General features: G+C 36.4%; 1 protein-coding gene across 1 annotated transcript; it reads right to left on the reverse strand.

The window, feature by feature from the left end:
- Positions 1-539: 539 nt before the first annotated feature.
- Positions 540-11,961, reverse strand: LOC127638388 (isocitrate dehydrogenase [NAD] subunit alpha, mitochondrial-like). The gene is made up of 11 exons (XM_052119884.1): positions 11,865-11,961; positions 8,084-8,146; positions 5,987-6,070; positions 5,620-5,734; positions 5,335-5,522; positions 3,550-3,683; positions 3,096-3,198; positions 2,318-2,382; positions 2,108-2,192; positions 1,172-1,324; positions 540-892 (listed from the first exon to the last, which is right to left on the reverse strand). Exons 1-11 carry the CDS (start codon positions 11,889-11,891, stop codon positions 809-811), a joined length of 1,101 nt encoding a protein of 366 aa, XP_051975844.1. The 5' UTR covers positions 11,892-11,961; the 3' UTR covers positions 540-808.
- Between the last annotated feature and the right edge of the window lie 827 nt (positions 11,962-12,788).

The following is a 12,788-nucleotide window of genomic DNA, read 5'->3' on the forward strand; positions in this document are numbered from 1 at the left end:
ATAGAATATATCCAAACCCATTACATCTCCATGTAAAAGATACAGCTGCCTTTATATGCTTTTCCATCCAATTATACTAAGTGCCTTACATTTTTGAACTGCTATCACAAAACATACAGTAAAGTCAGAATGTGTCACTGGGTTTTAAAATTATAGCCGATGTTACATGTGTAATATTTCTGTATGTTTTGATCAAGTCAATTACTTTAAGAAAATGAATTGCGTTTTGTCTGGATGCTTCCAGCTGATTGATGTAGAACTATGACATATGACACAGTGCTGTGTGAAAATAAAAAGACATAGATTGCTTTCCCCATGAAAATAGATGTATATATTCAAACCACAGTGATGTCTAAATAGTATCAATCATTTTAAAAGTTATTTTGATCATGCTAAACCAAAATGCTAACTTTTTAGCTGATGTAAAAGCTCTTTAAAGCATACATGAAAATGACAATCGTATGTTTACTTTGTAATGAGATTGATCACTCTTTCAACCAAAACACAAAATCAATGTCTATCATTAACCACATAACCAATTTTCCAGTCAATAAACACAGTATATTTTAGATTATGTGTTTCTTTCGTGACAGATTAAAACAGCTCACAAATACAATCACCATAGGGTAAGAGGTTAAGACCGTGCTTTGTTATTTTACAGAAAAAATACATAGACATTTATAGTAGAATTGTGCGTAGATATGAGAATGATACACATGTTAATTTAATATTTTTGAGTGTCTGTTCTTTTGGCATGAGATTCCAATTAACATTAATGTTTCAATTAACATTAGAAACAGCCATAACATCACTCCATGTCCTGCACTCTTTTGCAGATATCAGCTGTAAACTCGGAGCACTTTGAGTTTCCACCAAGGTCTTTGGTCAAAACCTGAAATACAGGAAGACAGATGTATTGTTAGTCTCATTCAGTAACAATGAATATGCATGTATTTGTGTAAAACCTGTGTGCAATCATTTACAGTAAAATGTAAAACCAAGTGTATGCAATAAATATACACACACACACACACACACACACACACACACACACACACACACACACACACACACACACACACACACACACACAAGCACACTGAAAGCCAGTATCACACTTGCCTCCTAATTACTGTCCAAACATGGCCGTGTGTGATTTAGCACATCTTACCTTCTTGTCCCGTATGGTGTCAAAGCAGGCAGTCTCAATCTTTTTAGCGTAACTGTGGAGTCCCATGTGGCGCAGCATCATAACGGCACTTAACAAAAGAGCGGTGGGGTTTGCCAGATCTTTGCCTGCAATATCAGGGGCAGTTCCATGTACCTGACACAACAAGGTGCAAGGTTATTTGAATGACTCACATAATACATGTGCAAAATAAAAAATAAAAACTTTAATTATTCTATATGGAAATGCCATAAGACTCAGAGACCTTAAGGGTGCTTTCACACTTGGTTCGGTTGCTTGGAACGAACCCGAGTTCGTCTCCTCCCCCCTCCCGCTGCTCAGGCTGGTCTTTGTTCACATATTATTATTTAGGTCCGAACCGCAATCCGATTACATCATCAACGTGAGTAAAAGCAGCAGCTGTTTACCACTGCAACTAGGTAGGAACTCGAGAAAACCTCACTGTGTTAAGTGAAGTATTACTCATCAAAGTTTGTCTCTTTGGATATACCACGAAAACTTGCCATGCACAGAACAACACTTGTGTTTGTCTCCCACGGATGCATTGTAAGAGATGTGAAGAATGTGAACTGCTCTCTAAAAGGGATTTATTTGGACACAAGTAGGAATGAGAAATCCATCATACCATAATAATTGCGAATGGGAGCCGGCAAAGATCACGTCGTCACAAGCGGTTCACTTCTGCGGTTTGGTATGATTGCATTCATATCAGTAGCGAAATGTATCAGAGTTCACATGGAACGTACCCTAGACCACGTTTTCAAGAGAACCCAGGTGCTGTTCACAGTTGCACACCCGAGTTCTGAAAACAGCGTTCACATTATCCAAACGAAACGGACTTTGATGTCATTCGAACCCGGATGCACACTAAAAGTGCTAGTGTGAGAGCAACCTAAAGTAACAGGGTCCAACACACACCGATTCAAATATGGCAACACCATTGGCTCCGATGTTCCCACTGGGAGTGACCCCAAGACCACCAATCAATCCAGCACATAAATCACTGAAACACAAACATCCCGGTCCAAATCAATGGATGGTGAGAGTTGGACCTTAAAGATAACCAAATCACATATAATTGTGCTCTAACATTATTAGTGTTGCTTTATAGACAGATTATAAACTCACCTCAAGATGTCACCATAAAGGTTTGGCATTACAAGCACATCAAACTGAGAGGGATCTTGCACCATCTAGTGGATAAATTGCAACACAAGGACACAAGTTAAAGGGATAGAACCCAAAAAAGTCTCTTATAATTTACTCACCTTAATGCCATCCCAGATGTGTATGACTTTCTTTCTTCTGCAGAACACAAATGAAGATTTTTAAAAGAATACCTCAGCTCTGTCGGTCCATACAATGCAAGTGAATCAGAAAGCACATAAAGGCAGCATAAAAGTAATCCACACGACTCCAGTGGTTTACTCAATGTCTTCAGAAGTGATATGATAATTGTGGGTGAGAAGAAGATCAATATTTAAGTCCTTATTTAATATCAATCTCCACTTTCACTTTCACATTCTTCTTTTGTTTTTGGCGATTCACATTCTTTGTACATACACCCCGTACTGGCTGGGAGGAGAATTTATAGTAAAAAAGGACTTAAATATTAATATCTGATTCTCATCCACATCTACAATATTGCTACTGAATATATAGATTTAACCACTGGAGTCATCTGGATTACTTTTATGTGCTTTTTGGACATTCACATTTTTGGTCACCATTCAGTTGCATTGTATGGACCTACAGAACTGAGATATTCTTCTAAAAATCTTTGTTTGTCAGTTGGTATGGCATAAGGGTAAGTAAATGATGAGTACGTAATTGTTTTGTTATGAGATTCTAGTTTAGATACCATCTATTTTCATCATGTGGTAAATGAATAAAGATGGATAAGTACATTGAGACAAACTGTATCCAGGTACATCTCTGTGAATTTGACATCCTTGAAATTCTCAGCAACCTCTCTGCACTTCCGCAGGAACAGACCATCAGACATGCGCCTATGGGACAGGTAATCACTGAGTTTAGCCTTGTTCTTTCTTCAAACAAACCTGAATGTGAATTCTATTCTCTATTAGATCCAACAAGACATTTGTTGCCAGAACAAACTCCTGTTTCAACATCTCTGGACCAAGCAAATCAATTATAGTGTTTACATTTTACGTTTTTTTTTTTTTTTTGAAGTTTAAAACCATAATAAACATGACAAAAATGTATTATTGCATGGCCTCTGAAGAAAATGACACTAATACATTTCTCAGTCCCTTAAGGATATACAAATATTATACATATAGGTTATAAGTAGCTACCAAGAAAATAATTTATGATGTGCTTTACAGAAAGAATCTCACATGATGTTGGCTTTGTGGACTGCCGTGACACTGTTTCTTTGGTTATTCTTGGCGTACTCGAATGCGTACTCAGCGATGCGTCGGCTGGCGTCCTCTGTGATCAGCTTAATACTTTGCACCACTCCATCCACGATCTGATAGAAAGCAACAGAGGAAACACAATTAAGATAATACACCATATAGATGAAAAAAACCAAAAACATTTTCTGACAGCTAAATTGTTATCAAGACAGGATCATGTGTAGTTTCAGCAAATAGGAATGGGTTAGTTCACACATAGGGGCAAGATATGATCATTTCTACAGATTCAGAAAGTTTCATGTTGTGCACTTGATCTATATTCATAAAGCAGCTCACAGCTGTACATACAGACAAAGGGAAGATCGCATGAATGGAATGTGATGACCTGAATGTCTTTCCACATAATGCTATGAAACACTATGGAGTGGGACCACAGACAACTGATTTATGGCAGTAGTGGGGCACCTACCTACAGAATAAACAGCACTGAAATAAGAGCTGTGTGCCCACTGAATTTCCGCTATCACTGCGTGAGAAACTGGTCAAGACAGCATTAGATAGCACAGGTGCTGATGGCAATAGAACAAACTTTGTGCCGCCTCTATCCAGCAGCTGAATGGATTACTGCACAAAGGTCTTCCTATTGACCTTTAGAGCAAGGGGTCAGAGTTTGGCTGGTTAGCATGGTCCAGTTCGCCCCTGCTAGTAGATGCTGTAACTACATCATTCTGGGGGCAAAAAGCATCTTTCTTTATTGACGGCCATTTATATGTATATATCTATTCTGACAAAAATAGCATACAAATAGCTAATATTTAATTATATTATACATTAGGGCTGTCAATCTATTAAAATTGTATATGCCAAATAATAAATCGCAATTAATCGCATATATAAATATTTGGAATATATATATTATATTTATAAATAAATATAAATGGTTACATTAAAAAAAAATTAGGAACATAATATATTTTATAAATATAATAATTCAGAAAATGTAAATGCATTACATTATTGTAGCAGACGAGTCAAACATTGATAAGACTACACAAAAAGTGGCTTTAGAAGGCAATGTGTTGATTATTTCCATTGAACAGAAGCATATCATTGGCGTAGTTCACAGCGATCAATTTTGCAATTGAATATTAATCTGTCCAAGATAGATTCATTATAAGGGCTTTTCAAAGGACATGTCAATGAACATCGTCCAGCTGTTTTTGAACGCGAAAACGTGTCATCATCTTGTGCTGTCTCAAGTGTCAAGCAAGCCTGAATGCGGTTTGTTCCAATTACATTTATGCGTTGCCTGCACGATTGGAGTTTCACTTACTGCCCCCTGCTGGTACTCCAAGCTTGAATTGCTCTGATGGTGGGAATATTCCTTCCTTATTATAGTCCGTGGACATGATTAATTGTGTAAAAAGATTTTACGCTTTATTTCTTGTATAATTAAAATCACACTAAATGAACACGTTAAATCGACAGCCCTAATTATAGCACATGTTTTTCCATTGACCAATTTTTTGAATGGGTCTTTGAAGCGTGAAATTGACTTATAAACTGCAACTGAGATGTATGGGAATCCTAACATAAGTTTTCTCCAGGTATTACAGACCTCCTTGCTTTATAGGGCTTGGTGGTCTAAAAACATCTAGATCTCTAAAGAAGAAATCTGAATCAGAATGATTAACCCTGGTTTGAAAGGTTGGATAAGTGTTACTGGTTAACTAGTATAAAATATAGATGGCTACGAATACATACCAAATGTTCAATGCCACTGTATTCTCCTTCTGTGTTTTCTCGGATAGTGACCAGGTCCACATCAGTGTACGGTGTCTTATAGCCCTCAATGGACACGCAAGGACGCACGTTAGCATAAAGGTCAAAGGTCTTCCTTAGCAGCAGGTTCATGGACGGGTGGCCAGCAGCAATTGGTGTTTTTAAAGGTCCTGGAAAATAACACATTTTAATGTAATTGCTGGACATAATACACTATGAATTTATAAGGTCTATGGTAAATTGATGTGGCAAAGTCGTCAGATTTACCTTTTAATCCAATTTTGTTTTTGTCCATTGACTCTTTTGCCTCGGGAGGAATCATCCACTTGCCTCCAGGTCCTTTGATGGCAGTGACATTCCTCTCTTCCCACTGAATAGGGGCCTGGGTATGAGGGGAAAAAAGGGTTAAAGTAGCTTAATACATCTGCATTATTTACATTTTGGGTAAATATTAACACAAATGTAATACTAAGGCTGAAAGCAGCACATAGGAGGGTTTGGAACATACAGTAATGGTAGCTTAATATTAACATTGATGCATGTCCTTTCTGAAAACCTGCATGAAGCACTTGTTGAAACTTGCACCCTAAGCTGCATTCCGGGTAGTAAAAAGAATAATAGAATAGATACTTACCTTAGCTGCTTCAAATATTTTCATTACTGCAGTGGAGATCTCTGGGCCAATTCCATCTCCAGGAATTAACGTTACTGTTTGAATCTGTGATAATAAAAACAAAATAAGATTTAAATGGACTCTTGATAACAGGTATTAAATCACAAGTATCACAATCTGGTAACATTTAGCTGAGGCTTTCGTTATGGAACACAGTGCTTAGACAAGAACTTGAGGATTTTACAATAAATGTTGACTGCAAAAAGTTCTACAAAGGTCATCCATGTTTGTTGGTTGCTATAACAAATGTCTCCAGAATGGCAAAGAGAAACAAAGGCATCCAGTTTAAGTTCTTGCAGTGCATACTGTACGTTGTGAATGTTGTGCCTAAAGACCAACGCCTTCAAGTGAGCAACATTGAGGAAGTAATTATGCTTCAAACCCACACAACCACAACGTTTTCTGCAGGTTGCAAGAGTGTTTGAGACTCCTACAAAATATGCGATTAGGTCTTTTGATTTTGTTGAATAAATATTAAGAGAGCATTTCTGGCAATATAGTGATCCACTGTATCTTTTTACAAAAAAGTACTGGGTAGTACTATGGTCATACTATGGTAGAGTGATGGTATCAGATGGGAATACCATGGTACTTTCATGTTTATCATTGTACTGAATAACCATACCATTTTAATGTACCAATGTACAGTATTTACATAGTGTTTTACTTTAAGTTACTTAAAAGAAAACTGGTATAGAGCACAAAAGTGCAAAATCACTTTCCCACTGTCTTGAAAGTATTTTTCCCATAGGGATTTCATAAGATCTTTCATAAAAGAGTCATGAACCAAACCATCCAGCTCTGAGGCGAATCACAACATAAACTTTTATTAAAAGCAAAAACGTTGTCAAAAAAGACAAAGGTAAAATAATTTTTACTTGACATCTTCCATGAGGGAATGTACTGCAGTCCCATGCAGCACTGTGAATAATGTTATCGAACTAAAAAAGATGGAAAAATATAAAACTACTAAAGCCACGTCCACACTAAATACATTTTCATTTGAAAATGCATTAATTTCGACACACTTTGGCCTTCCGTCCAAACTGAGGAGGCGTTTTTGTCCAGTGAGAACGCAGCTTTTCGAAAGCGCTCTCCCTAAGTGGATACATTTGAAAACACCGTATTCGCATACAGACATTTTAGAAAATTATTATGTATTTATTGTCATCTGAACCAGTAATGTTATCCATTCAAACCAAAACAATAAAGATGGCGGACCATGTTGTAGCGGCGTTGTTGTGCCTGCTATCCATGTTGATATCGTTGGTAAAGATAAATGCTACTTTGAACAACCTTCACATTGCATTCCTTTAAAGGTGACAAAAGTTTTACTCAAAATTGCTATTTTTTTCAAATGCGCAATAAAGGGATTTAAGCATTTTCAATGTTTCGGTGTGAACGACCAACTTCTTGAAACGATTGAAAATGGCAGTGTCGCTGGAAAGTGTTTTCAAATGTATCTGAATTAATGTGGACATAGTCAAAATTGCTTATTTTTATAGAATCAATATGTATAAAGCACATTGCAAAATATTACAAATAAGTAGTTTGAGTGTGCAGAGAGTGCTGTATAGCTCTTTTGCCACACATTGTTTGCTGCAATTTTCTAATTGGTTGATCGTTTTCCTACAGAATCATGGGTAGTGTAGCTCTTCGCCAGAAATTCTGCTATTATACTTTAATTTTATTTTATAAAGAAGTTAAAATAACAACCTAATTAACAACCTTGGTGCTAACAGTAGTTCTGTCTTTAAAGCTTTATAGGTAATCGTTAAAAATAAATTCCAAAAATAGAAAACATGAATGAGATTTTTACTTCTGGAACCAGACTGTTGCACACTATTATCATGGTACATGTCCAAAATAACTCCCTGGTACTACCAAGGAAATGTCCAAAAAACATGGTAAAACATTGTACTTTATTTGCTAGTGTTGTCCATAAAGTTTAGCCAGCTGAGTTTCTGGTTCATGGCTATAGGCCCTTATACATGACAATTTGTAACTTCATGCCACCAACTTTGGTACAGCAGTGAGTCTCCATGCATTTCAACTTACCCCTCGGGAGAAGGTTCTGGGCTGTGGCGTCTGAGTCTTTATGGCTCCCATTACACGGGGCACCTGCAGAAACAAACCCAAAGGGGCATACAGATCAATAACGCTGGAACTCAAACTTTTACACATTTCTGAAAAAGTCTAAAAACATTTAACTTCAAATATACAAGTCTAAAATGATAAGGCACTAATTATGAAGCCTCACTTAAATGTATGAATTAAACAAAGTCTGTCTCAAAAACATAAAGACAACAGATATACTCTTCAAAGTTCAGTTAAAATTGCAAAAATGGCTAGAAAAGTTACGTTGATTCTGGAAAAGGTCTAACATCAATTGTTTACGGCTGTCACTTATGATATTGTGCTTGATATTGTGTTATGTAATACAATTAAATTAATACATTTTAAGTATGGCTTACACTGATTGTTTTTCGTTTTTTTTGCTGTTTGTTAAATGCACCAAGTTAAAATAAACTAAAGCAACACTATTCTAGAACATGATTTCATTGCGTTCTATCCATTTAAAATTAGTCAAATGGAAGTTTACTTAATCTGTTTGAGTTGGGACTACATTAATAATTTTATGTGGCGTTAATGTGGCATTGACGAAACTGGGCAGGGGATTTCCATTTCCCAGCTGGTTTGCATGGGACTGGATAGGGAAAGTAAATTATCAAAATAAAGGGGGATACTTGTTACGTCGACGTATATTATATCATTGTGATGGTGATATTTAAATGTGGTTTATTGTGTGTTGTGTCTTCCTGTGTATTTCCTTGTCACTTTCGCTCTCCATTTAAGCAGGATAATGAGGCCCACCTGTTGCTCATCACCCATGATTGGCTCAGCCCAGAAATGGAGAGTATAAGAGGCCAACAACTCTTCACCAGTGAGAGAGAGACACACAGAAAATACTTTCTAATGCATTAGTTATTCTATCTCTTGGTCTCAGTGTTACAATTGTTGTGTTAATGTGAATAGGATAACAGTCTTGTTAGTTGTCTTTAAGTGTGAGTTGATTAACCAAATTGTCATTTGCAGTTGTTTACAGTTTACACAAGTTTATTATCCCAGTTTTACTTTACTTTGAATCTATTTAGGTTGGTTATGTTGTGGGATCATTTAGTAGGGAGGTGGACGCCATTTATTTTGAAGGATTCTGTTTTCTCTTGGTTATTTATAGAGAGGGAGTTAGGGAAGTGATTTGTGTTTCCTTTTTAATAGGTAAGTCACTTTCTAAATCCCCATAGGAAGAATGTATTTTGTGTTATTTTGGCCGGTTCCTCTCCTGAAGTTTTCCATTTATCCCACTGATTTCTTTAATAAATGTGTTATATTTTACTACATCACACGTTGTTGTGATCTGTGGTTACTTGGGGAGGATCACTTTTGCACTCTCTCCAACATATTTGTTACCCAACTTCCCATACCCCCTAGACCAAGGAAGGCGTGCTGTAACACTTGTTGGTGTTTAATAGTTTAAGTTGAGATTTAGAAATGTCTGTTATGTTGGTGTTTTGGGGGTTACCATTATAAAGAGTGGAGCTTGAGCTAACGATGAGGACAGGTAGATGTCGCACATAAAATTGATTGATCGTTTAATTGAGCATATGCAGTGCTAACCACTGCAAAGTTACTAAACTATCTCTTATAGCATACAAATATCACAGATGTCTTTTAAGTGCATGTTTACATCTGGTAAATGTATTTCTTTAGGTTGTTTGCACATCTGCAAAGATGTTTCCTCTCGGATGTCAATAAGACATTCAGCAGATGTCTTTGAGATGTTTATGATTTAGAATGTTTGTAAATCTGATTTTTTAAGATGTTTAGCAGATGTTCATTAGAATGTGATGCTTTCCAGATAAAAATATTTAAAACATCTTGGAGATGTACTTGTGCTCTACTTCCAACCAGCATGTATTGTTGGAAGTAGAGCACAAGTAGCATGCTAACATTCATTTTCACTAGCTAGTCCATAAAGAAATATAAAAGAATTGAATAACATTCTAATTCTGTTGGGTTTACCCAATTCAACTAGGTTCTTTCTGCACAAAGTGTTTGTGTTGAGATTACGGAATAATTTTAAGTTAAAGCTACACTATGTAACTTTTGGCCCTCTAGCGGTTAAAAAATAAAACTGCATGTGTCTTGTGGAAGAACATTGTTTAGGTAATCACGCAAGTTAAGCTTCAGCTCCTCTGATGATGAATGTAGTTAGAGGAACCGGTGTACACATGGATACAGGAAATCTTATCAGAGTGAATGGACAAATAAATAAAAGAGATTACATTTTTTCAGATATCCATCTTTTGGATCAAGAGTCGTCGCCACCTCTGAAAAGCCAAGCCAATGTTGAATCGGGTTTTATTACGGACTCTGTCGCTTTCCCTTTCTGCTTGTAGACTCTGATCTGTTTGGGGTTTCTTTGTTTTTACAACTGGTGATTCCTCTGAGGTTTGCCGTTTTTAATGATCCATGGGCAATTTTTCTCATTCGTTGTGACAACAAACTTTCAGCTTCACGCTACTCCCTCACCATGCACGCGCTATAGTGAATTTATTTTCACTGCGTCACAGGATATGACGTCAACACGCATGGGCGAATGACATATGTATGCAAATTCCCGCTAAATCCGTCCCGACAGCTCTCAAATTTAAATCATTATTATTGGTTTATCAGTGTGTATTTGGGTAAAGACAAGGTTTGGAAGATGGATTTTTGTTGAACTCTCTCATTAATAACATTTTGTTATGTTTTAACAAAAAATTAAATACATAGTGTAGCTTTAAGAAAATGTATTTCAAACACATGGAGCCACTCTCCATGATTGAATAAAATGTTTTGTACTACAAACATTATTTTAAAATTAAGTCACTTACAATAAATAATAATAATATATATCTCTTTGGCTTTAGAGTGTAAGTGACGTTTTAAAAGAACGTGTGTAGTAGGCCTACAAAACACTTTTTGGGCCATTCAAATTTTTTATTTTTTTTTGCTGTCCTCATCACTTGTATCAGCTCGGACAAATATATTATATGTGCTGGAAGAATTGCCATAATCTAGCCTACAAACCAAAAGCTACGGTAAAACTGACATGTCAGCATGCCGAAGAGGTGACCTTCATTCAGCGGGCGATAGTTGGTTGGTTGGAGTTAAATGTTCTCCTAGCACTTACAAATCACTGTTTTACCGCTGTATCACGAAATTAATTTATTAACGTCCACGTCAGATTTGCCATCTTTTGGGACCATCACCCCGGCAGCTAAACGCGTAAACGGACCGCAGTGATGGGATTCTTCCTTCCAGAGATTTGCTCGCCTCACTTATCCGCACACCGCATCTCTCAAGAAGAATTTACAGACCTCCGAGATTAGTTAGCTGACTTTTTGTTTATGAAACACTGTAATGTGTGGATGAGGGTGACTGCAGAGCTGTTAAACATCTGCGACGTTTGACACGCGCAGGCATGAATCACTAATTAATGAGATTTGTCGAAACCAGTGCGCCTTTAACATGCCATTTTATATCTGTCATTCATATGTGTTAATATACTAGTACATAATTTGATTTAGGGCTGTTAAAGTCATTTTTAAAAAATGTAAGTGCTGGTGTTGAAGGGCAAGCTGTCCATGGCCGCTGTCGCATCTCTATCGCAGCGCAACGTTTTCGTCTCTTATATAGTTACATTCATACAGGAAACTCATATAAGGAATAATAGAGCATGGACTGATATGATCTTAATGCATGTCATACATATATATATATAAAACTTCCTTACCGTTGACCTCCACACGTTTCCAGCCATCCTGTGCTAACCGTGTTCCTGCGACTACCAACTGAACGCAGCTATGTCTCATCCTCCACTACGAGCATCTGATGTTGCCAGATATTACACAAGAAGACGGGCTACGAAACCGCGTTACTTTAGTAGAGTACATTTTATTGTGTATCTCTGTCAGTGCATGCTTAGATTAAAGTTATTCAGAAGTATAGAGAATTTAATTTACAGCTGGTAATCTATATGCAACATATGTAATGTGTATTCAATAATGTTTTAAATCAACTAAATAAGGTGTGTTACAAAGTCTGACGAATAATGCTTTTCCCAGTTTTGAAGATGTAATTAATAGCATACTTTGAATGCTATAAGTTGAATATATAGTTCCAGCAATTCCGTCTAAAGGATGTTTCTTAAACTTAAGGCACTTTTAGCATTGTAGACTTCACACCTTCATTAACTTTGTGTACTAACAATGTCCAACAACGTATGTTTGATACAGTGGAATTTCCACCACATCTCAAACATGGTCGGGTTAAAGGATTATTCCTAAGTCCCATCGAAACTGATGATGAGGTCAGACGAAGAGAATACCTATTTCCCACCCTAAAATGATTGTTACAGCTTGATTGGAAATAATGACCAATTAAAATACTCTGCACACTGGTGATATTTACCTTGATTTTTTTGTTTAATTGATGTACTTGTCTCATATTTAATATTAAGCATGCTCTTCAATAACACTTTTGTGAACTTTGTTAACAAGTGCAGTCACTTACAAAAAAAGAGTTATTAGGGGCAGAAAATGCCATTTTTAAAAAATAATAATTTTATTGATTCTTGAATAATTTTGACTAAATAAAAATATTCAAATGGCTTATGTTTATTTTACTCTTTGTTTAGATTGGCATAGTTTTAAACAAG

Source organism: Xyrauchen texanus, chromosome 46 (assembly GCF_025860055.1).
Source record: "Xyrauchen texanus isolate HMW12.3.18 chromosome 46, RBS_HiC_50CHRs, whole genome shotgun sequence".
In the NCBI taxonomy this organism is placed as follows: Eukaryota; Metazoa; Chordata; class Actinopteri; order Cypriniformes; family Catostomidae; genus Xyrauchen; species Xyrauchen texanus.

Bases quoted from the DNA above. Each gene is read 5' to 3' on its own strand.
- LOC127638388 (XM_052119884.1), bottom strand. From the start codon at position 11,891: ATGGCTGGAAACGTGTGGAGGTCAACG. The intron at 8,147-11,864 runs GTAAGGAAGTTT...TTGTTTCTGCAG, and splicing joins GAAACGTGTGGAGGTCAACG to GTGCCCCGTGTAATGGGAGC. The intron at 893-1,171 runs GTAAGATGTGCT...CCTGTATTTCAG, and splicing joins ACACCATACGGGACAAGAAG to GTTTTGACCAAAGACCTTGG.